Consider the following 26439-nt stretch of genomic DNA (forward strand, 5'->3'; position numbering starts at 1 on the left):
ATACATTGTTCTTTTTAACTATGAGGAACACCATGCAGTTGGATTAGAGATTCTGTATTTATGACACTTGGGTTACATGTAGCGATACATTTTGAACTCCTGGATGAAACATATTTAGTTACTGGTGGCGTGATCAATTTGAGGTGGCATATTAAAATGATTTCAAAAGGAACATGTTGCACACTATTAAAGGGCAATAGTACTGATTTGCTAAATAGTCCTGCTGGCAAAACCTATACAAGCCATGAGTTCAAGACACTCAGTTTAAGCATATCATTGTTATAATGTTTAAGATTCTGATCCCTCTTCCTTCGTATCTGTATGATTTTTGAACAATGAACTTTACTGATAGATGCACATATTATTAACAACTAGGCCCTTCATTTGATAAAGGTGGCAGCAAATTCAATGAAAGGAATAAAAAACTTAATTTATACCATCTACAAGTTGTGATTACTTTCCTGAATCATCAGTGAATACACAGTGACATAACATTTAACCAATTGTAGATTGTGCTAATCCAAAGCAAACAAAAATAATTCCCATTATGGAATGGACAATCACAGCCCCAATCATGAGGAACTGCTTAGACTGCTGGCCATCATGCAGTATGGTAAAACATGCTAATAATGTCAAGGTCGCAATGCAATTCCTGTACTGGCCAACATTGTTGGTTTCCAAGCCCAAGGAAGTGGCAGCATTGTAGCAATGTCACTGGACTAGTAATCTAGAAACCAATGCCAATGTTCTGGAACATGGGTTTGAATCCCACCATGGAATATGACTGTAACAGATGGTGAAATCTGAATTCGGTAAACAGCCAGACCAATGGCAAACATGTAATTGCTGCTAGTTGTCTGTAAAATACCCGGTAGTTCACTAATGTCCTTCGAGGAAGGAAATCTGTTGTCCTTACCTGGTCTGGCTGACATGTGACTCCTGACCCACAACAAAATGTTGACTCTTACTAGCCCACTGGGCAATATGAGATGGGCAAAAAGTCTAGCCTAGCCAATGACACCTGCATCCCAGGAACACACAAAATACAATACATATTATCCATGCATTTCTAACACAGTAAAAACAATATTAGCTTGATATTACTCCTACAGGTGGATCACAATCAAGGGCCATAATCACCAATGTTCACAAGTTCTAGAAATATAGCAATTGGGCAATGCTTGGGTACACCTGTTTGTAAACTGCATTTTACTTTTACTGCATAGTGTCCAACTATAGATTGGTGTGACCTCATGTGGTAAATACAGTCTTTCTATGGTAGAAGCTGACTGATCAGAACAATGCAACATGTGCATAGGAAAGTCTTACCTTTCAGTCCTCTCTCTCCTGCAAAGCCAGGTGCTCCTGGTAAACCTGGTGGTCCTGGCTGCCCTGGCTGACATTGCAACCCAATGCCTGGACCTAAATAAATTAAAGGATTAATTTGAAACTACTGTTGGACTGAAAATTCATGAAGCAGACATTTCATAGATTTGACAGCCAAACCTATTTTAGGATATGAACTGTATCCTACAAATTGAGTTGTAAGGAACTGTCTAGTAAAATGTGTAAATTGGTTTTCAATCACCTATTATAATATTATAAAAATTGCACAGAGGCTCTAGAGAAGGGTTAAAAACATGATTTGCAAGATTAATACAGATATGTAATACCAGTCAAGAACAGGCTGAGTTGGGAGGTAGGGTCATTTGACCCAAAACGTTAACTCTGATTTCTCTTCACGGATGCTGTCAGTCTTGCTGAGTTTTTCCAGCACTGTCTATTTTTGTCTAAGGACAGGCTGGGATGTTAAAACATGAGGAATTACCAAATAGTGTCATTGAAAATTTGGAAACATTTGACAGGGTGTTTGCAACTGTAAAGGATAGAAAACCCAGTGGCAATTAATCGAAGATCACCACTGAAGAATCAATTTGGGAACTGATGTGGAACTTGCTACTGCAGGAACTGATTGAAGTGAATACTGTTGATATATTTAAGGGGAAGCTGGATAACATAAGGGGAGAAGGGAATAGAGTGAAATTTTCTCACAGTTATTTAAGGACTGGAAAAGGTTTAAATCACAGTGACCTTGGTAGCTCTACCTTAATTTACAGGAAAATTTGCAACTTGCCCCGCACAGCCTCTTCAGCAAATTTCTGAAGTTTCACACTGTTTTTTTTCTGGCTGCATTTCTTGTTTAGAGACATCTTTCAAGTCTGGTTAGATGTTTAGTGCAGCAGGTAATAGATCTGATGTTCCTTTCCTTTGGTCAAAACTATTGTACTTCAATACATTTACGCAAATCTGTTAGTTGCCTTCAATGTTTCTTGGCATATTAAATCATTCATCCTTCTCAAAAAGAAGTGTCATATCTTTCCTGATGAAGATTCATGATCAGCAATCAATGGGATATTATTACGAGATAGAACTTTCATCAGGTTTCTTCCATTGTAATTTTACACATAAAACATGTCAACATAAGAACACAGGACTTAGGAGCAGGAGAGGGCTATTTGGCCCTTCTAGCCTGCTCTACCTTCAATAATACAGTAGTTGATCTGGTTGTTGTATCAACACCATTTTCCTATCTGCGCTCCATAACCTTGGACTCCTTTTTTTATCAAAACTTCACCAATAGCTGGCAGCATTATCACCCCCTTGCCAGAAAGAACTGTCTTCAAGTCTCACCGTGAGACACATCTAAACTGACTAACCGGTGCCCACACCACTCCCCTCACCTCAGTCCAAGACCCCAAGGGATCCTTCCACATCATGAGAAATTCATCTGTACCTCTACCAATGTCATCTACTGCATCCGTTGCACCCAGTATAGTCTCCTCTACATTGGGGAGAGAGGACGCCTTCTTGCGGATCGTTTCAGAGTACATGTCTGGGACCCCCACACCCACCAATCCCACTGCTGAACACTTCAACATCCCCTCTCACTCCGTTAAGAACATGCAGGTCCTGGGCCTCCTCCGCCGCCAAACCATTACCACCCGACGCCTGGAGAAGGAACATCTCATATTCTGCCTTGGGACCCTGCAACACACAGGATTATTGTGGATTGCAACAGCTTCCTCATTTCCCCTCCCCCTACATTATCCCAATCCCAAGCCTCCAACTAGGCACCGTCCTCCTGACCTGTCCATCAATCCCCCTCTGACGTATCACCTTCTCCCTCACCTTCATCCATCTATTGCTTTCCCAGCTACCTTCATCCCATTTATCTCCCAGTCCTGACCCATAAGCCTCGTTCCTGATGAAGGGCTTATGCCCGAAATGTCAATTCTCCTGCTCCTCAGATGCTGCCTGATCTGCTATGCTTTTCCAGCACCACACTCTCGACTGTGATCTCTAGCATCTGCAGTCCTCACTTTCTCCAAATCTAAACTGATGCTTTAGTGCAAGAATGAAGGGTGTTGCCCTGTCAAGAGTCAGAAATTATGCTAAACTTAAGCTCCAGCTGCCTGTTTAAGCTGACATAAATGATCACATGGGATTATTTAAAGAGGAGAGCGTCTTTGAACAGTCAACATCATCCACAAATTGGTCATTTTATGTAAAACAATCTCTTGTTTTGAAATTGAGCATTGAATGCAGAATATAACTGATTGGTTGTGAGAGCCAATAGGATGCCCTGAATATTGACTATCTGAAAATACAACTGTTGTCTTCTCCAGAGGAAATCTTCCTTTATGTTGATCTGGTATGGAATGTATATAATTACTTATTTTAGCCCATGTGTGACTAATAATAACGAAGTATGTAAATTTACCTAAATGCCCTGGTAGACCAGGAGGGCCTGGAGGACCACTGGGACCTGGACGACCAATTGCTCCTTGTGGACCGGGCAGTGCAAATCCAGGAACGCCTTCTTCCCCTTTCTGACCTCTTTCACCTGGGAAACCCGGGGTGCCTGGTGGTCCTATACTGGGCTGACCTGGTATCAATGATGAGAGGAAAAAAAACAGGTTTAATTTTCACAGTGTCAAAAAAATCTTTTGATCTCCATCTTGAATATCTTTAGCCACTATAATATCGAGAGCCTTTTGGGGTATAAAACTGTAAAGTGTGTGAAGGAATTTATCCTCTTTTCAGTCTTAAATGCTGATCTCTTATCCGATGGTAGTGACTATAGAGTTTACGCTAAGGGAGCCATCTTCAGGCCATGCTATCAAGAAGCGTAAAGTTGAGAAAATGGAGTTAGTACCAATTAGCACTGATCTAAATGGATGGCAGAGCAGACTGAAGGAGCTGAATGATCTACTCTTACTCCTATTGTTGTATTGATGCCAATCTGCATTCATAACAGCAAGTGATGCCACGCTCCTTGGATGTATTAAAATGTGAAGCTATTTGTACCAAACATGTTCTAATCTCCTTTCTCAGTCGGCCCAGGTTCCTACTGGAAATTTAGGATTTGCAAATATACCCATCTGAATGGTCCTCGCAATGTAGCTAGTGGCAAAACAACAAGATTCTGTTTTGTTTGATGTTACTAAGTACTCACTGGAAAACATAAAGTTTAGAACAAAAAGAATTCAGATCGTTTAGTGGATAAATTTTAAAGTCTTGTGTTCTACCAGATCTGAGCATATCTTGGCATGGATCTCAGCTTCAGTGTTGATGGCAATGTCTATGGCTGGCAGGAATGATTTGTTCTTTGTTTGAAAGTATTAGTGTCATCAGCTTCTAGCTTTTTCTGTAAAGCATGTGACAACCATTAGAGTTTGCATGCACTCTTTTGAGTATGAGTTGGGAAAGCAAGAGATGTTCCTTTTCAAGGAAATGTCCCAATGATTGCTGTATTTCACCTGGAGGACCTGGTTGTCCTGGTATCCCTGGAAGTCCTGTAAGAAAAGAACCAACAGGATAGGACACAGTCATTTTGAAGGAAAACTTTCAATGGGAAGAATATGCATGCTTTGCAGTATTAAAAATGTTTAGTAACCTGGGGAACCTCGATCGCCTTTTTCTCCAGAAGCACCTGGAAAACCTGGGTCACCTTTTTGTCCAATTGTAACACCCGGTCGTGGAAATGTCTGCAACAAAAAAAATTACAATAATTAACAGCAATACTGCATGAAGATTTAAGAATTTAGCAACCCAATGTCATCAGCTGGAGTGAATGATATCATGGGTTAAATGCAGCAATAGTGTTACCCCAATAAATGTGCGTGAAAATTATATTTTGCTGCTTCTAACAATAGTTAATCAACTGTCTAAACTTCTGTGGTGACATACGAAGTGAGGATTCAGTCAACTTCTCATATTTTCTATTGGTTCAGCTGGACCTTTCTTCCAGCCATTTGGAAAGAACTTAATCCACATTGTTATACTTGTTGCAACATTACAAGATCTTGAATTGATTCCCTGGGGTAGTCAGACAGTCTGCACTTTTCATTGGTATTGGGATAGAATGTGCATGATGTCAATGTATTATTTAGGTGTCTTTTTGGTTATTTTTCATTCAGTCAGGGTCTCTCTGGCTGGGCCAGCATTCATTGCCTGTTCCTGGTTGCCCTTGAGAAGGTAGTGTCGGGCTGCTTCCTGAACCACTGCAGTCTGTGCTGAGGGTAGATCCATAATGCCATTAAGGGAGAAATTGTAGGATTTTGTCCCAACAGCGTTGAAGGAACGACATTATGTTTCCAGGTCAGGATGGCGAGTTAATTGATGGGGAACTTACAAGAGAGAGGCGATGGCCTAGTGGCATTATTGCTGGATTTGTATTCCAGATTTCCAGGTAATGTTCTGGGGACCTGGTTTTAGAACATAGAACATAGAACATAGAACAATACAGCACAGAACAGGCCCTTCGGCCCACGATGTTGTGCCGAACTTCTATCCCAGATTAAGCACCCATCCATGTACCTATCCAAATGCCGCTTAAAGGTCGCCAATGAATCTGACTCTACCACTCCCTCGGGCAGCGCATTCCATGCCCCCACCACTCTCTGGGTAAAGAACCCACCCCTGACATCTCCCCTATACCTTCCACCCTTCACCTTAAATTTATGTCCCCTTGTAACACTCTGTTGTACCCGGGGAAAAAGTTTCTGACTGTCTACTCTATCTATTCCTCTGATCATCTTATAAACCTCTATCAAGTCACCCCTCATCCTTCGCCGTTCCAACGAGAAAAGGCCAAGGACTCTCAACCTATCCTCGTACGATCTACTCTCCATTCCAGGCAACATCCTGGTAAATCTTCTCTGCACCCTCTCCAAAGCTTCCACATCTTTCCTAAAGTGAGGCGACCAGAACTGCACACAGTACTCCAAATGTGGCCTAACCAAAGTCCTGTACAGCTGCAACATCACCTCACGACTCTTGAATTCAATCCCTCTGCTAATGAACGATAATACTCCATAGGCCTTCTTACAAACTCTGTCCACCTGAGTGGCAACCTTCAAAGATCTATGTACATAGACCCCAAGATCCCTCTGTTCCTCCACCTGACCAAGAACCCTACCATTAACCCTGTATTCCGCATTCTTATTTGTTCTTCCAAAATGGACAACCTCACACTTGGCAGGGTTGAACTCCATCTGCCACTCCTCAGCCCAGCTCTGCATCATATCTAAGTCCCTCTGCAGCCGACAACAGCCCTCCTCACTGTCCACAACTCCACCTATCTTTGTATCATCTGCAAATTTACTGACCCACCCTTCGACTCCCTCCTCTAAGTCATTAATAAAAATTACAAACAGCAGAGGACCCAGAACTGATCCCTGCGGAACTCCACTTGTAACTGGACCCCATGCTGAATATTTACCATCTACCACCACTCTCTGACTTCGACCAGTTAGCCAGTTTTCTATCCAATTGGCCAAATTTCCCTCTATCCCATGCCTCCTGACTTTCCGCATAAGCCTACCATGGGGAACCTTATCAAATGCCTTACTAAAATCCATGTACACTACATCCACTGCTCTACCCTCATCCACATGCTTGGTCACCTCCTCAAAGAATTCAATAAGACTTGTAAGGCAAGACCTACCCTTCACAAATCCGTGCTGGCTGTCCCTAATCAAGCAGTGTCTTTCCAGATACTCGTAAATCCTATCCCTCAGTACCCTTTCCATTACTTTGCCTACCACAGAAGTAAGACTAACTGGCCTGTAATTCCCGGGGTTATCCCTATTCCCTTTTTTGAACAGGGGCACAACATTCGCTACTCTCCAGTCCCCTGGTACCACCCCAGTTGCCAGTGAAGACGAGAAGATCATTGCCAACGGTACTGCAATTTCCTCTCTTGCTTCCCACATAATCCTAGGATATATCCCGTCAGGCCCGGGGGACTTGTCTATCCTCAAGTTGTTCAAAATGTCCAACACATCTTCCTTCCTAACAGGTATCTCTTCTAGCTTATCAGTCCGTTTCACACTCTCCTCTTCAACAATACGGTCCCTCTCGTTCGTAAATACTGAAGAGAAGTACTTGTTCAAGACCTCTCCTATCTCTTCCGACTCAATACACAGTCTCCCACCACTGTCCTTGATCGGACCTACCCTCGTTCTCGTCATTCTCAGGTTTCTCACATACGCATAGAATGCCTTGGGGTTATCCTTGATCCTATCCGCCAGGGATTTTTCATGCCCTCTTTTGAATTCTGACACAATAGTTCATGCAACTTGAATTCAGTAAAACATCTGGAATGGAATCTAATGGTGGACAACGATGAGGGTTACCTCAGATTATAACAGGATCTTGACCAGATGGCCAATGGGCTGAGAAGTGGCAGATGGAGTTGAATTCAGATAAATGCGAGATGGTGTATTTTGGGAAAGCAAATCTTAGCAGGACTTATACACTTAATGGTAAGGTCCTAGGGAGTGTTGCTGAACAAAGAGATCTTGGAGTGCAGGTTCATAGCTCCTTGAAAGTGGAGTCGCAGGTAGATAGGATAGTGAAGAAGGCGTTTGGTATGCTTTCCTTTATTGGTCAGAGTATTGAGTACAGGAGTTGGGGAGGTCATGTTGCGGCTGTACAGGACATTGGTTAGGCCACTGGTGGAATATTGCATGCAATTCTGGTCTCCTTCCTATCGGAAAGATGTTGTGAAACTTGAAAGGGTTCAGAAAAGATTTACGAGGATGTTGCCAGGGTTGGAGGATCTGAGCTACAGGGAGAGGCTGAACAGGCTGGGACTGTTTTCCCTGCAGCGTCGGAGGCTGAGGGGTGACCTTATAGAGGTTTACAAAATTATGAGGGGCATGGATAGGGTAAATAGTCAAAGTCTTTTCCCTGGGGTTGGGGAGTCCAGAACTAGAGGGCATAGATTTAGGGTGAGAGGGGAAAGATATAAAAGAGACCTAATGGGCAACTTATTTCACACAGAGGGTGGTACGTGTATGGAATGTGCTGCCAGAGGATGTGGTGGAGGATGGTACATTTGCAACATTTAAGACGCACTTGGATGGGTATATGAATAGGAAGGGTTTGGAGGGATATGGGCCGGGTGCTGGCAGGTGGGACTAGATTGGGTTGGGATATCTGGTTGGCATGGACGGGTTGGACCGAAGGGTCTGTTTCCATGCTGTACATCTCTATGACTCTATGACTAATGGTGACCAAGAATCCATTGCTGATTATTGCCAAACACCACTTTTTTCACTGAGGTCCTTTAAGGGAAGAAACTGCTATCCTTTCCTGGTCTGGCCTACATGTGACTCCAGACCCACAGCAATGTGGTTGATTCTTAACTGCAGCCTGTGATAGGCAATAAATTCTGGCTTAGCCAGCAATACCCTCATGCTACAAAAAAAGAGTGGTATTCGCCTTATAGATGGAAGTGTCCAACATTTTGGAAGGTGCTGTCTATGGAACTCTGGTGAATTTTTGTAGTACATCTCGTAGATGGATGAACACTGCTGCTACTGAGCATCAGTGGTGGAGGGAGTGAATGTTTGTGGATGTGGTGCCAATCAATTGAGCTACTTTGTCTTGGATGGCTTGGATTTCGATTCTTGAGTGGGAGTTTTGTGAGAATAAGTTTTTTTTAACAGGTCAGAATGTCATTTGGAACGCTGACTTACATGCATAATTTCCAAGAAAACATGATGCTGCAGTTAAATGCTTGGCTTGACCCCTGTACTGGTAATGCAAGGAATGTTCGTACTGCTGAGTTTATAACTGATCAGAAAACTACCAACATAGCTTTTGAGTTCATTTCAGAAGATTCAGGAGTTCTGTTCAGGAGGGAGAACAATTTGTTTCTAGCAGGCGAATCAAGCTTTCATTTCAGGGAGCTGGTCACTGTAACTGAAGGATTTTAGCTTGTGGAGCCTTCTTAGAATTGAGAACATTTCATCCTTCAGAATTCTGAAAGGTTATTGCAGTAGACTTGGGAAGGAATCATAAAACTGTCTCAGCATTCCAAGGAAAGGGAACTGGGATGAGTCATTTAAATTAAATCTTAAAGAGCTGAGATAGCAGTGAAATCTCTCTGGAATTAAATATCTGTAAAAAGATAGTGTTGTGGAAAAGGCAGACATGTCGTTTTGCTGTTTATGTTAAGATCTTTCAAACTATCCTATTTTTAAAACCTTGACCCTTTAAAATTGTTTTGCAAAATAAACTCATTCTCTGTTGTTAAAGAATATTTGTAACCTCTTGGGAATGTTTCAGTGACTAACCACCATAGCAGAGAACTGCAAAAGTTAACCATATGATTGATCAAGCCAGGTTTCATTCTGTGATCTGACTTGTCCATATTACCACCAGCTAGAATCATAATAATACTATTAATGAACCCTTTGCAGGTCAGACAGGTTGCAGCATGTGTATCTACCCTGGAGGATGAATGGAGTCTGTGTAGCACTGCTAGCTGTGACGCTAGGCCAATTAATTCCTCTTCACATAAACAGTGTTCACTGCCTCAGAGCAACACCCGACCTTGCTGCATTAAAAGTAGACCTTTCTGCACTCAATGTGATTCAGTGTAAATCTGTCAAATTGCAAGCATTTCTCTGCTGCAGGTTTGTGACCCATTAGAATCTGCTCTTGCAACTGAAGAAGAAAAGGTCACAAAACCCATTACCCTGAGCCAGACTTAAATGCAGATTCTGGAAATGAAAAGGTACTTTATTAGACCAAAATTCCTACACTCTCATTTCTCTTTCGGTTTATATCACATCCTTGAAAACTGAAGGTTTGCTCATCCTGCTTTATGCTACATTTTCATTCCGGGGCTTGGTAGATGGTCTCAGCAACTATCTCTGAAACTATAGAGACCAAGCCCAATCCTTTAGTGATACTCTGCACTACTCGCTAGCTTATTGGGCTCACTGGCCTCGCTGCTCTTGGATTTTGTTTAACAGAATAGAAATATTTCTAATAGCTGCTAAAATACTCGCACCAGTTGCCACTGCTTCTAATTTATAACATAAATTTGATCATTTATTTGGTAATGGATAAATTGAATATGATTGATAAATGGTTTATCCTTGCATGAATTTGCACGACGCGAGACCCCAAATTGCCATGGAACGAGGGGCTTCCATTATTCTGTAATTCCGTCAATTCTTGCCTGAAGTAAAACTTAAATTTCAGAGCTTTGTGAAGTGGTTAACGAGATCGACATTGTCCATTTGAGTTCACTAATAAAGTATCAAGTTATGACGGCATAATTTTTTATCTTTCATTAAGCATTTAAGGCAACTGGAAGGCAGATATTGAATATTCAAACTTGGATACTCACAATGCCTGGAGGACCAGGGAAACCACGTTCTCCTTTCTGACCCTGTTTACAGATTAAATAAGACAAGGATATAAAAATTCTGATAGAAAACATCAGTTTTTGTTCATGAAATATCCACTCAGTTGCTATATACAAATGTGCAGATTTAAAGTGTAATTATTTTTAATGAGGTTGTTCGTCGGTAGTTGACATCTTTCAATTCTGTTCATTCTCATAAAATCCATCAACAGGATGGCATGGTGAATCAGTAGTTAGCACTGCTGTCTCATAGTGCCAGGGACATGGGTTTGATTCCACACCTGAGGCAGCTATCTGTGTGGAGTTTGCACATTCTCCCCATGTCTGCATGGGTTTCCTCTGGGTGCTCCGGTTTCTTCCCACAGTCCAAAGATGAGCAGTTCGATGAATTGGCCATGCTAAATTGCCCATAAGGTCCAGGAATGTGTAGGATTGCTGGACTAACCATGGAAAATGAAGAATTAAAGGGATAGGATGGGTCTGCATGGGATGTCTTTGGAGGATCAGAATGGACTGCTCTCACACATTAGGGATTCTGTGATCAAACCATTAACTTACTGCAAATTGCTATTTCTTTCATTAGCTCAATCCTCCACTCCAATCCATTGTGTGTTTTTAATCAATTTGTCATTAAATACCAGACAACAATCTTTCTCCATTTCCGATATCAATGCTTTGTGCCATGGTATTCATGGATCACCCAGTCAGAGAGTGAAATTTGATTTAAAAAGGCAGAGCAGTGATTTCCCTTTCCTCACCTTTTTGGCAGAAAGGTACTTCATTCCAGTGTTGGCCAAAAACCAATGAAGCCTGCTCAACATTGACTGAGTTACAGACAACCTTGACCTAGAATATTCAGTTTTTCATGACATTCTGAAACCTACAACTTCCAAAACGCCCATTTATATTTGAAATGTACAATGTGAGAAAATAAACACGAGTGTATACTTCAACACACAATTTGAACAAAATATTTTAGATTCATTTTGACTAAGGATGCTGTTGTCAAACTGGTACCCACATTAACACATTCCATTATCTGTTTTAAAAGCCAAATGCTCAGATGTTTCAGGTTGAATCTAGAACTCAGTCCATTGTAGTCTAGCCACCAACTAGCCACGAAACGACACGACCAGCTATCCTTAGTAGCCACACACGCGGATGACAAGCAACATGAGTTCGACTGGGACAACACTACTAATATAGGACAAGCCAAACAGAGAACAGCCAGGGAATTCCTAGAGGCATGGCACTCATCCACAGATTCAATCAACAAACACATCGACCTGGACCCAATATACCGGCCACTGTAACAGACAGCTGGAACTGACAACCGGAAGCGGCAGAGGCAAACCACTATAAATGCCGGAGAAAAGATCACAGAAGCGCTTCACAGGAGGCTCCCAAGCACTGAGGATGTCACCTAGACAGGGGACGAAATGTCTGCAACACAAATTCCCAGCTCGGCGAACAGAACCACAACAATGAGCACCCGGGCTACAAATTTTCTCACAAACATTGTCCTGACAAACAGCAGGGATAAAACAAACAGCCAGCATGTCCACTCTAGATGTCTATTCCATAATTTCTGTTGGAAAGTGCACGAGTGTGGAACTGAATTGGGGACAGACTGAGTGATAACCTCATGGTGAACAGCCTGATATGCAGACTGGCCAATTAGGGAACACTATCTCCCCGAAACAGCTAGCCCAGAAGGATTAAGCATCTTCAGATACAAATAACCATAAAGTATTTTTTAACAATGAGGAATTTTGACATCAACATTCTGACAACATGCTGTTCCTACTCATGTTGTCCCTGACTCTTACACTTGCAAGAAGTGCGTCCATCTGCAGCTCTTGTTTGACCACATGACGGCTCTGCAGCTGCGGATGGACTCAGTGTGGAGCATCCGCGATGCTGAGGAGGTTGTGGATAGCACTATTAGTGAACTGGTCACACTGCAGGTTAGAATTGCTGAGGGAGACAGTGAATGGGTGACCAAAAGGCAGAGAAAGAGTAGGAAGGCAATGCTGGTGTCCCCTGCGGTCATCTCCCTCCAAAACAGGTGTTTCGTTTTGGATACTGTTGGGGGAGATGGCTCACCAGGGGAGGGCAGCAATTGCCAGGATCATGGCATCGTGGCAGGCTCTGCTGTTCAGAAGGGCGGGAAAAAGACTCGTAGGGCCATAGTCATAGGGGATTCTATTGTAAGGGAAGTAGATAGGCAGTTCTGTAGCCAAAAACGAGACTCCCGGATGGTATGTTGACCTTCCAGGTGCTCAAGTCAGAGATGTCACCGGTTGGCTGCACAGCATTCTGAAAGGGAAGGGTGAACAGCCAGTTGTCGTGGTGCATATAGACACTAATGATATAAGTAAAAAAAATGAGATGAGGCCCTGAAAGCAGAATTCAGGGAGCGAGGAGAGAAGTTAAAGAGGAGGACCACAAAGGTAGTAATGTCAGGATTGCTACCAGTGCCACGTGCTAGCCAGGGTAGAAATGAAAGAATAGGCAGGATGAACATGTGGCTTGACAGATGGTGTAGGAGGGAGGGGGTCAGATTTGCGGGACGTTGGGACCGGTTCTGGGGAAGGTGGGACTATTACAAATTGGATGGTCTACACCTGAACTAGACTGGAACTAGTGTCCTTAGGGGAGTTTTTGCTACTGCTGTTGGGGAGGTTTTAAACTAATGTGGCAGGGGGCTGGGAACCAGAAGATAAGACTACTAGACAGTGAGGTGGAAACTGGAGACTGTAAGGATCATGAAGTTAGCATTACCAAGGGGAAGAGTAGGCAGAGAGCAAATGAACGCAAAAGAACTGGCGGCCTGAAATGCATATATTTTAATGAAGGAGTATAGTGGGTAAGGCAGATGAACTTAGTGCTTGGATTGGTGCCTGGGAGTATGACGTTATTGTGATCATAGTTTGAAAGTTGGAGGAAGGGTATGATTGGCAACTAAATGTTCCAGGATATGGATGCTCCAGACAGGACAGGGAGGGAAGTAAAAGGGGGGGAGGAGTTGCATTGCTGGTAGGGGATTATATCATGGTTGTGCTAAAGGAGGACACTATGGAGGGCTTGAGCAGTGAGGCATTATGGGTGAAGCTGAGAAATAAGAAGGGTGCAGTTACATTGGTGGGGCTGTAGTACAGGCCTCCCAACAGTGAACATGATTTAGAACAAATAGGTAAACAGATTATGGTAGATGTAGAGGCAACAGGGTGGTGGTGATAGGAGATTTTAATTTTCCCAACATTGACTAGGATACACTTAGCGTCAGAGGTCTGAATGGGGCAGAATTTATAAGGAGCATCCAGGAAAGTTTTCTCGAGCAGTATGTCAATAGTCTGACAAGAGAAGAGGCCATATTGGACCTTGTGTTGGGGAATGATCCAGGCCAAATAGTAGAGATTGCAGTGGGGGATTTCTTTGGTAATAGTGACCATAATTCTGTAAGTTTTAGAATACTCGTAGACAAAGATGAGAGTGGTTCTAAGGGAAGAGTACTAAACTGGGCCAAGGTCAATTATATCAAAATTAGGCACGAGCTGGGAAATGTGAATTGGACACAGCTATTTGAAGGAAAGTCCACATTTGATATGTGGGAGGTTTTCAAAGATACATTGAAGATGGTGCAGGATAGGCATGTCCCTTTGAAAACAAGGGATAGGAAAGACAAGATTCGTGAACCATAGATGACAAGAGAAATCGTGCAGCTAGCCAAGAGGAAAAGGGAAGGGTACATAAGGTCCAGGCAGCTAAGAACAGAACGGGCCTTGGAGGAATATCGGGAGAGTAGGACAAGTCTTAAACGAGGAATCAAGTGCATTAAAAGGTGTCACGAAATAGCTTTAGCAAGCAGAATTAAGGAGAATCCCAAGGCCTTTTATTCTTATATAAGAAGCAAGAGGGTAACCAGAGAAAGGGTTGGTCCACTAAAGGATAAGGAAGGAAGGTTGTGTCTTGAACCTGAAAAAATGGATAAGATTTTCAATGATTACTTTGAATCAGTGTTCACTGAGGAGAGGGACATAAGGAATGTTGAGATAAGAGATAGAAGTTTGTTTACTCTGGATCATGTTGACATAATGAGGGAAGATGTGTTGGGTAGGCAAAAGGATATTAAGGTGGACAAGTCCCCAGGACCGGATGGGATCTATCCCAGGTTGCTGAGGGAGGCAAGAGAGGAAATAGCTGTGGCCCTGACAGGTATCTTTGTAGCATCCTTAAACACAGGTGAGGTGCAGGAGGACTAGAAGGTTGCTTATGTTGTCCCCCTGTACAAGAAGGGTAGTAGGGATACTCCAGGTAACTACAGATCAGTGAGCCTGACGTCAGTGGTGGGAAAATTGCTGGAGAAGGTACTGAGAGATAAAATCTATTTATATTTGGAAAAGAATGGGCTTATCAATGATAGGCAACATGGTTCTGTGCAGGGTCGATCGTGCTTTACCAACTTAATAGAGTTCTTTGAGGAAGTGACCAAGTTGACAGATGAAGGAAGGGCAGTTGATGTCATATACATGGACTTGAGTAAGGCATTTGATAAGGTTCCCCATGGTAAACGAATACAGAAAGTGAAGTCACATGGTGTGCAGGGTGTTCTAGCTAGGTGGATAAAGAACTGGTTGAGTAACAGGAGACAGAGAGTAGTAGTTGAAGGGAGTTTCTTGAAATGAAGAAAGGTGACCAGTGGTGTTCCACAGGGATCAGTGCTGGGGCCACTGTTGTTTGTAATATACATAAGTATTCTAGAAGTGGGCATTGTTGGTCTGATCAGTATGTTTGCAGATGACACGAAGATTGGTGGAGTAGCATATGAGTAACAAAAAGCTGGGGTACTGGGTTAATGGTCAGATACTTGGTAGTGTGGATGAGCAGAGGGATCTTGGTGTCCACGTACACAGGACTCTGAAAGTTGCCACCCAGGTAAATAGTGCGGTGAAGAAGGCATATGGCGTACTGGCTTTTATTGGTAGAGGAATTGAGTTCCGGAGTCCTGAGGTCATGTTGCAGTTGTATAAAACTCTGGTGCGGCCGCATCTGGAGTATTGTGTGCAATTTTGGTCGCCATACTATAGGAAGGATGTGGAGGCACTGGAACAGGTGCAGAAGAGGTTTACCAGGATGTTGCCTGGTATGGTAGGAAGATCGTATGAGGAAAGGCTGAGGCACTTGGGGCTGTTTTCATTGAAGAAAAGAAGGTTTAGGGGTGACTTGATAGAGGTGTACAAGATGATTAGGGGTTTAGATAGGGTTGACCATGAGAGCCGTTTTCCATGTAAGGAGTCAGCTATTACGAGGGGGCATAGCTTTAAATTAAGGGGTGGTAGGTTTAGGACAGATGTTCGGGGTAGATTCTTTACTCAGCAAGTCGTGAGTTCATGGAATGCCCTGCCAGTAGCAGTGGTGGACTCTCCCTCTTTATGGGCATTTAAACGGGCATTGGATAGGCATATGGAGGATAGTGGGCTAGTGTAGGTTAGGTAGGCTTGGATCGGCGCAACATCGAGGGCCAAAGGGCCTGTACTGCGCTGTATTTTTCTATGTTCTATGTTCTATAAAGCACAGGGGATTGTCAAAGAATACAGGAGAATATAGATAGGCTGGAGAGTTGGGTGGAGAAGTGGCAGATGGAGTTCAATCCGGGCAAATGTGAGGTGATGCACTTTGGGAAGTCTAATTCTAGAGCCAACTATACTGTAAACGGAAGAGGAATGGGAAAAGTTGATGAGCAGAGAGATCTGGGAGTTCAGGTCCATTGTACCCTGAAAGTGGCTGCACAGATGGATAGAGTGGTCAAGAAGGCATATGGTATGCTTGCCTTCATCGGACAGGGTGTTGAGTATAAGAGCTGGCCGGTCATATTAAAATTGTACAAGACATTGGTTTGGCCGCATTTAGAATACTGTGTACAGTTCTGGTCACCACATTACCAAAAGGATGTGGACGCTTTGGAGAGGGTGCAAGAAGGTTTACGAGGATGTTGCCTGGTATGGAAGGTGTTAGCTATGAAGAGAGGTTGAGTAGGTTAGGTTTGTTTTCATTAGAAAAAAGGAGATTGAGGGGGGACCTGATTGAGGTCTACAAAATCATGAAGTATATAGACAGGGTAGGTAGAGATAATCTTTTTCCCATGGTGAGGGATTCAATAATGAGAGGCCACGCATTCAAGGTGAGAGTTGAAAAGTTTAAGGGGGATATACGTGGCAAGCACTTTACACAGAGGGTGGTAGGTGCCTGGAACATGTTGCCTGCAGATAGTAGAGGCAGGCACAGTAGATTCATTTAAGATACATCTGGACAGATGCATGAATAGGTGGGGAGCAGAGGGATACAGATGCTGAGGAATTGGGTGATAGGTTTCGACAGTGGATTTGGATCGGCTCAGCTTGGAGGGCCGAAGGGCCTGTTCCTGGGCTGTAAAGTTTTTGTCCTTCTTGCTCTAAAATATAACTTAATGAGATCATTGCTGAATGGCCTGTTGTTGAGCTGTAAATGTCTCTGCTATGTTATGTCGGCACATAGAGTCATAGAGATGTACGAGGAGAAAGTGAGGACTGCAGATGCTGGAGATCAGAGCTGAAAATGTGTTGCTGGAAAAGCACAGCAGGTCAGGCAGCATCCAAGGAGCAGGAGAATCAACGTTTCGGGCATGAGCCCTTCCTGAAGAAGGGCTCATGCCTGAAACGTCGATTCTCCAGTCCATGGATGCTGCCTGACCTGCTGTGCTTTTCCAGCAACACATTTTCAGCTCATAGAGATGTACAGCATGGAAACTGACCCTTAGGTGCAACTCGTTCATACTGACCAGATATCCAAATCCAATCTAGTCCCACCTGCCAGCACCCAGCCCATATCCCTCTAAACCCTTCTTATCCTTATACCCATCCAGATGCCTTTTAAATATTGCAATTGTACCAGTCTCCACCACTTCCTCTGGCAGTTCATTCTATACACGCATCACCCTCTGCATGAAAAGGTTATCCCTTAGGTCTCTTTTGCATCTTTTTCCCTCTCACCTTCAATCTGTGCCCTCTAGTTCTGGACTCTCCCACTCAGGGAAAAGACTTTGCCTATTTACCTTATCCATGCCCCTCATGATTTTATAAACCTAAATAAGGTCACCCCTCAGCCACGACACTCTAGGGAAAATAGTCCCAGCCTGTTCAGCCTCTCCCTATAGCTCAAACCCTACAACCCCGGCAAAATCTTTATAAATCTTTTCTGAACTCTTTCAAGTTTCACAACATCTTTCTAATAGGAAGGAGACCAGAATTGCACATAATATTCTGAAAGTGGCCTAACCAATGTCCTGTACAGCCGCAACATAACCTCCCAACTCCTATACTCAATACTCGACCAATAAAGGAAAGCATACCAAATGCCACATCCTATCTACCTGTGCTCTACTTTCAAGAAGCTATGAACTAGGACGAGGAGATATAAGCCATTTGGTCTTCAAGCCTGCTCCATGATTTCATAAGATCATGTCTGATATGGTTGTCTGCCCCTCCCCCAACCCTTGTTTATCAAACATTGATACAACTTTAGCAAGGCCCTTGATAAGGTTCCATACGATAGACTGGTTATTAAGGGTATGTCACATTGGACCCAGGGAAAGCTAGCCATTTATATTCAAAACTGGCTTGATGGTAGGAGGCAGAAGAGGATGGTGGTAGAGGATTCAGACTGAAGGCCTGTGACCAGCAGTGTGCCACAAGGATTGTTGCTGGGTCCAGGGTTGTTTGTCATTTATATAAATGATTTGGATGAGAATATAAGAGGAATGGTTCCTAAGTTTGTGGATGACACCAAAATTGGTGGCATTGCGGGAAGTGAAGAAGGTTATTTAAAAGTACAATGAGATCTTGATCAACTGGGCCAGTAGGTGAGGAATAGTAGATGGAGTTTAATGCAGGTAAATGCAAGCTGTTGCATTTTGGCAAGACAAACCAGAGCAGGGCTGAAACAGTTAATAGTAGGGCACTTGGGAGTGTTGTCAAACAGAGAGACCTAGAGGTACATAGTTCCTTGAAAGTGGCTTCACAGATGGACAGATTAGTGAAGGCAGCGTCTGGCATGCTTGCCTTCATCAGTCAGAGCAGAGTATAAAGGAGATGCGTGTCATGTGTCATGTGGGCGGTATGGTGGCACGGTGGTTAGCACTGCTGCCTCACAGCGCCAGAGACCCGGGTTCAATTCCCGACTCAGGCAACTGACTGTGTGGAGTTTGCACATCCTCCCAGTGTCTGCGTGGGGTTCCTCTGGGTGCTCCGGTTTCCTCTCACAGTCCAAAGATGTGCAGGTCAGGTGAATTGGCTATGCTAAATTGCCCGTAGTGTTAGGTAAAAATGGGTACATGTAGGGGTATGGGTGGGTTGCGCTTCGGCGGGTCGGTGTGGACTTGTTGGGCCGAAGGGCCTGTTTCCACACTGTAAGTAATCTAATCTAATCTAAATTAGATGTACAAGACATAGGTCAAGCCACATTTGGAATACTGCATATAATTCTGGACTTCCTGTTATAGGAAGGATGTTATTAAACTAATAATGGCACAAAAAAGATTTACAAGGATGTTACCAAGACTGGAAGGTTTGACTATTAAAGAGAGGCTGCATAGGCTGGGATTCAATTCCCTGGAGTGTAGGAGGCTGAGAGGTAACCTTATAGAGATTTATAAGATCATGAGGGGCATAGGTAAGTAGAATAGCCAAGGTCTTTTTCCTAGGTTAGGGGAGTCAAAACTAGAGGGCACTGGTTTAACGTGAGAAGCTAAAGATTTAAAATGGACCTGAGAGGCAACTTCTTCACACAGAGGGTGGTGTGTATATGAGCTGCCAGTAGAAGTATAATAGGTGTTTACAATTACAACATTTAAAGACAAATTTTCAGGCATATGGACAGGAAAGGTTTAGAGGGATATGGGCCAAATGCAGGCAAATAGGATTAGTTCAGTTTAGGAAAACTGATCGGCATGGACAAGTTGGGCTGAAGGGCCTGTTTCTGTGCTATACGATTATGCCTCTATGACTCAGCTTTGGATAAATTTAATGACCCAGCCTTCACTGCTTTCTGGGGAAGAGAATTCCAGAGGTTAAAAATCTTCTTAGAGAAATAACTCTGACTTAAATCTTACCTTGGATCCATCTCTACCTGGAATTCCTGGTTGACCTGCATTTCCTGGAAGACCCTACAAAACAAATGATAGAATGCATTCACCTAGCAGCTCCTGGAATGGTCCTGTTAGCAAACGAATGAAGAACTGCTACTTCTTGCAAAGATGCCAAGTTGCCACTGACACAGGTCATAAGGTAAAGGTTCTGACAAGGCAGCCAGGAGAGACTGCTGAAATTTACTACCAGAATCGCAAAGGAATCTCATCACTAAATAAATCCAAAATGTGGTCAAAAAGGTTTTCTTTGTCCAAAATTCTAACAGAGGCTGCTGTGCTGAGAAAACTGCAGGGCGAACAATTCTGTACTATCCCAAACAACGTTCCTCACCCTACCTCCAGCCCAGGACTGGCCTGCATGATAGAGGAGGGGTGTATACTAGGGAGGTATGCTGCCTCCAATGGTATTTTCACATCAGCCTGGTAGGGAGGAGGGCCCCACACCTCATAGAGATAGGACCCATGCTCAGTGCCAGTGGTTCCTCCTGTACTCAGGCACCCTGTACTCTACGGAAGGACACCTAGTGACAAAAGAAACCACCGTTGCCCATCCATCCCTGTAGCTAGTCTCACGATTATAACCCTTCCTCCCCATTCCCCAGACAGACTTACCAGACTGGTCTGAGCTAAGTCATCCCACCATCATGGTTGTCCCAAACCATCATTGTTCCTCAGTAGCACTGCTACCTCTCTGATCAGTTGACAGGTCTTATAGGTGGGGCATCCTCACACATGGTGCAACCCCCTCCCCCACCCAAAACACCGTTAACACTGGACCATCATAAAATGTAATCATGCCTCCTCCAGCCCGAAAATGCCAAGCTCACATCCAACTTCCCAGCCAGTGGACAGAGCCCGTGTGATGAACTGTGGACACAGACTCAGTATTATTAAGTATGTAAATACTTACATCAAATCCAGGGCTACCTGGTTCTCCGTCCTTTCCTGGTTTACCCTGTTAAGACAGAAGTAAGAGATGGGTATGCAGGAAACAAATGTTTGAACATTGGCAGCTACACTAACCAGAGAAAGATTAACCAAAAGTGCCTTGCTGTTACAATCTTGTTTTTGAGCAATTTATGTACAGAATCATATACTGTTACTTAATGTCAAATTATAAAATATAACCAGCCTTTTTGACTCTGAAATTTACTTGTTTTCTGCAGAGGGAATCTTTCTTTGTTACGTCTTACGGGAATTATAATCTTGGGATGCTTTGCTACATTATAGTAGAAACCTCCTATTTTCCAGTTGAGAAGAACTCTATCTGCATCTACTGGAGAGTAAATGTCAATGGACATCAAATAATGGCTCAAAACGTAATGTGTCCAGTTATCACTTCATCAAATTAGTGCGACCATGAGTAAGGTGATGGAAAGTGTTGTCAACATCCAAACAGCATTTACACAATCACAATCCGCTCACCAAAACTCAGTTTGGATTCCATCAAGGCAACCCAGCTCCTGACTTCATTATAGCCTTGGTCCAACTACGGACAGAGAAACTGAACTCCACTGGTGAGCTGAGAATGACTGCCTTTGACTTCAAAGTAGAATTTCACTGAGCATGGCCTCAAAGAGCCCAAGCAAAACTTGAGTTCAATGGAAGTGAAGGGGAAACTGTTCAACTAGTTGGGGTCAAACTTGGCACAAAGCAAGTTAATGAAGCTAATGATCTAAGCTCCAGGTCATCATCAGAGGGGTTCTTCAGGGCAGTGTCCTAGACAGAACATTTCCAGCTACATAAGCAATGACTTTCCCATCTTACGGATGTTTATTCATTCCTCGTTTACTTTAGTAAACCATATACAAATGCAGCAAGACCTCCAATATCCCAGTTCATGCTGATTAGTGGCAAGGAACATTTGTGACACACTAGTGCCAGGCAATCACTGAGTCCAAGAGAAAATCTAACCATCATCCACAGGACCACAACTATTCATATTAAAAATTAACAATCTGGCCAAAGGAACTTAAGGCATCATTGCTAGGTTTGCAGATAACAGAAGGATAGGTGCAGGGATAGATAGTGTTGAGAAAGCAGGGAGGCTGCAGAAGGACTTGGACGGATTAGGAGAATGGATGAGGAAGTGGCAGATGGAATACAGTGTGGGAAAGTGTAACATTATGTACTTTGGTAGGAAGAAATCAGACATAGCCTATTTTCTGAATGGAGAATGGCTTCAGAAATCTGAAGCATCGACAGATTTAGGAGTCCTAGTTCAGGATTCTCTTAAGGTTAACATACAGATTCATATGCAAGTTAGGAAGGCAACTGCAATGCTAGCATTCATTTCAAGAGGGCTAGAATACAAGAGCAGAGATGTACAACTGAAGCTGTATCTGTCTCTGGTCAGTCTGCAATTGGAATATTGTGAGCAGTTCTGGGCTCTGTATTTAAGGATAGACATTCTGGCATTTGAAGGTGTCCAGAGGAGGTTTGCAAGAATGATCCCAGGGATGAAGAACGTGTCATATGAGGAGTAGTTGAGGACCCTGGGTCTGTACTCAATGGAGTTGAGAAGGATGAGAAGAGATTTGATTGAAACTTACAGAACATTGAGAGGCTTGGACAGAGTAAGATGTGGAGAAGATGTTTCCAATTGTAGAAGAGACTAGGACCCAAGAGCACAGCCTCAGAGTAAAGGGATGATCCTTTAGAACTGAGTTGAGGAGGAATTTATTCAGCCAGAGGGTGGTTGATCTATGGCTCATTGCCACAGACAGATGTGGAGGCCAAGTCATTGAATGTATTTCAGACAGAGGTTCGCAAGATGTCTTCTGAGATAGTCTGCCAATTTCTCAGCAACAAACCCAAACAAGCAGACAAAACACGTTCAGAAACCCTAGCCACTCTCCCCTACATTAAAGACATCTTGGAAATGATTGCCAGACTACTCAGACCTCTTGGCATCATGATAACCCACAAACCCACCAACACATTAAAACAGCAGCTAATGAACTTGAAAATCTCTATACAGACAACAATAATACCACCAGTACTTCATCTGGAGACTCACTGATGATGTTATCTAGTATGCTGACGAAACATCTGAAAATGAACCTTACAGCTCAGCGATAGGTTATTGGGATCAAGGATTACAGAGAGAAGGTAGGAAAATGGGGTTGAGAAATATATCACCCATGATGGAATGGTGGAGCAGACTCAATGGGCTGAATGGCCTACTTTTGCTCCTATACCTTATGGCCATTAAACTGCATTAGTCTGGATGTACCACACTAACGTTATCCAGCTGGAAACTTCTTTTTTAGCCCAGTAGCATTAGCTGAGCAAGTTCCATCTGAAAAGCTCTTCATTTGGTTCTGTTCGATTTCCTTACTTACTCTCTTTCCTGGATCTCCAGGCTCACCCTTCTCGCCTTTGCCGCTAAAGCCAGGGGGGCCCTGTAACAAATAGAATAGGGACTGAGTGGCAACCTACCAGAAACATTGTGCGCAAGCAATGCTTCAAACACATTCTGTCCAAAATCTATAGATAATACTTACAGGAGGGCCGGGGCTGCCCCTCTCCCCTCGCAAACCAGGCGGTCCTATCTCACCCTAGTGAGAGCAAAATAGAAATTAAACTCAAGGCATTGCCTGCCAATATATTATTATAACAGGAAGGAAAAACAGACATTCTCACTTTGTGTGCAACTGTTGGATTGTTACTGAAGTGCAATCTGTAAGATATAGAAAGATTCAGCAGCCAATTGACCCTACAGTGAGGCTGCACAGACAGGATATTAATGCACTGTTGACTGGGTGAGAAAATTTGTCTGAAATACCAGGAGGACTCTTTGCTTTTCATCCAAAAGCTTCTGAATGGATCTCTCAAATTTTGAAATTTAATGTTGATCTTGTTTTTTGTGCACCTTCTTTGCTGTGCAGCTTGTATTCCTTGTTCTGTTCAGTCACCCTATGATCTTTCTATGCAATGATTTGCAGGCAAAACAACACTTTTCACTGTACTTAGGCACACTTGACAACATTAAATCAAATCAAAAAAAAGGAATTGCATTTCTACACCCACTTTAATGGGTAGAAGGGGATGTTAGTCACGGGAATAACTGAATCTCCAATAACTCCTTCAGCACAGTAATGACATTTCAGAAGAGCTTAATACTCTGTATACTTTATCTTTTTTCTTTGCACGTTGTATCTGAAATTAAATTGAATGGGATCATCCAGTTGTCTCAATTAGTAAATATCTTCCTAATTTCCTGTGGTGGTGTAAGTCAAAAAGGCTCCAGTTCCATCGCTGGCCTGTGTTGAAGGGATGGTAACAGGATTGAGAGCTTTGGCTTTCACACTTTCATCATAAGTTGGGCTTTGGGAGGTAGTGGGAGATGTGGGATAGGGACAGTCAGGGGTTAGATTAGAGTGGTGCTGAAAAAGCACAGCAGTTCAGGCAGCATCCGAGGAGCAGTAAAATCAACGTATTCCTGATGAAAGGCTTTTGCCCGAAACGTCGATTTTACTGGTCCTTGGATGCTGCCTGAACTGCTGTGCTTTTCCAGCACCACTGTAATCTAGACTGTGGTTTCCGGCATCTGTAGTCATTGTTTTTACCCGGATAAGGAGAGTCAGTCAAGGAAAGAGGTTTGGAAGTAAATCCTCTTTTTGGTCCACTGTTGGGTGAATTCTTTCAATTGCCTCACCTTGGGTAGCAATCTGATGTCATTTGAAGGTTGGTAAAAGCCCACAATCTATGGCAAGTGATGAAACAGTTACCTTTTCTCCTTTCTGGAAATCAACACCAGGAGAATTCAGCTGTTCCAACTGTCCTGGGGGACCTGGGGGACCTTGAAGACCTGGATCACCCTGGAAAAGATGGATGTATGATTATTAAGCAGAAGAATAGCCAAGATCACACTTCATGCTATTGACAGTTCTCTGATACAGTGCTTGACTACAGGTAGATTACTCATATTTTGCAAACAAATATTTTATGCAGGATTCTGGAAACTACGGCCTAGATTTTCATCGTCGAGTTGGGCAGTGGGAGTAGGGACAATTCTAGGCTTGCCTGGACCACCTCGGGGATAACGTGGCTCTGGAAGCGCAAACTTGTTTTTTTGTTTGTTCGGAAGGGTGGGGGTGGGCATGAGCTGCAGTTGGGGCCAGCTGACTGGGAAAGAGTTCCAAGGCAGTTCCAACGCTGAGATGGCCTGTTTGTAAGGTCAGCCTCAGTGTTGCAAGACTTTACTAAATTATAATGCAAAATGGCCATCATTCCTTTGCGGCCTCTCTCCACAAATCCTCCATGATCCTACTCCCATTCATGATCCTACTCCCATTCATCTCCATGGACATTCACAGAACCCCATGCCAAACTATGCCAACAATTACAGCCCCTCATACCCACATGTCTGGCCAAGGCACATCACGTCTAATCACCATGACACATTGTATAAAAGCAATAAACTCTTTAGTAACAATAGGATAAAATAGTCCAACAAAAAAGCTTCTCCATTCACTACTTCCTAGATTCTTGAAAATAAATTAAGTGTGAGTCATTCAGACCCTTTAAAATATCAATAGCAGAGACTGCACTCACTTAAGACTTGTTAATTTCATGCAATAAAGAAAGTGTGTAACTAACAAAATAGATAAAAGATTCAACTGTTTTGAGAAATTAGTGGGTGTTTGGGCTCTCAGCCAAGAAAGTCCAACAAGGCTTGGTTGACAGCTCAGATGTTCATGAGCCTATTGAAACAGGTGAGTCCCAGGAGCAACATTGCCTGATTGAGTGCTCTAGCTCTCTGATCCACTCATTAATTTTCAAATGTTTTCTTACAAATGATGAATATATTTGCAAATTTCTGCTGGATATTTTAAAGGCTCTGGATGATTGACACTTCTATTTTCTAAATTCAACATGGGATGTGGCTGCTGTTTACGAAGCCCTTATTTAGTGCACACCCCTGCTTATTCAGAGGTAGTTTAGGGGTGCTGTACTGATGTGGGTCTGGATGCCAGACCAGGTAAGGCTGGATGATTTCCTTTCTAAAGGACATTAGCAAACTAGATTTTTTTTTGACAATAGATAATGGTTACATCAGCACCATCCCAGATTTGTGTTCAAATTAAACCACAATCTGCGATGCATGGCCCCACAACATTACATTGAGGTTCTGGATTATAACATAATAATGGCTTGCAGATAAAAGGCATTTTTCAAAAGGAAGTGTGGAGCACTGACTAAATGACTCAATTTTGTAACAGATCCCATTGTCACCAAAAGGTTTAATGCTCCTATATCATGTACAGTCAGTGAATGGGCATAGTTTAACATGGGTGCATGAGGTGCCACTGAGCAGATAGGCATGTGTGGGGTAATGGCAGGCAATGGGGAGTGGGTGAGGCATAGCCTGGTATGAGGAGAAACTTTTGAATTTATCTATCCAAAGGTTTTCTCGTGCAAATTATGGTTCACAGCACCTCTGAGGTGCATTAAGAAATTATTCTCTGTAAAGCTGGCCAGACTCCATGAAACGTGCAGAGGAGTAGGTCGCAATATCTTT

At 43.1% G+C, this 26439-nt stretch overlaps 1 protein-coding gene across 4 annotated transcripts in view; it reads right to left on the bottom strand.

Moving 5' to 3' along the window:
- The window catches only part of col4a5 (collagen, type IV, alpha 5 (Alport syndrome)), a 266388-nt gene that overhangs the window by 119749 nt on the left and 120200 nt on the right, over positions 1 to 26439 (bottom strand). For 3 of the 4 annotated variants that reach the window (XM_072595460.1, XM_072595459.1, XM_072595458.1), the window contains 10 exons: positions 24647 to 24736; positions 23420 to 23473; positions 23258 to 23317; positions 20824 to 20868; positions 19878 to 19931; positions 10712 to 10753; positions 4958 to 5048; positions 4821 to 4856; positions 3782 to 3946; positions 1330 to 1422 (listed from right to left, as the gene is read on the bottom strand). In XM_072595460.1, the coding sequence (XP_072451561.1) occupies positions 1330 to 1422; positions 3782 to 3946; positions 4821 to 4856; positions 4958 to 5048; positions 10712 to 10753; positions 19878 to 19931; positions 20824 to 20868; positions 23258 to 23317; positions 23420 to 23473; positions 24647 to 24736 (730 nt within the window). The remainder of the gene's footprint in view (positions 1 to 1329; positions 1423 to 3781; positions 3947 to 4820; positions 4857 to 4957; positions 5049 to 10711; positions 10754 to 19877; positions 19932 to 20823; positions 20869 to 23257; positions 23318 to 23419; positions 23474 to 24646; positions 24737 to 26439) is intronic. The other variant, XM_072595461.1, reaches the window with a different exon arrangement.

Source organism: Chiloscyllium punctatum, chromosome 25, assembly GCF_047496795.1.
Source record: "Chiloscyllium punctatum isolate Juve2018m chromosome 25, sChiPun1.3, whole genome shotgun sequence".
Classification (NCBI taxonomy): domain Eukaryota; kingdom Metazoa; phylum Chordata; class Chondrichthyes; order Orectolobiformes; family Hemiscylliidae; genus Chiloscyllium; species Chiloscyllium punctatum.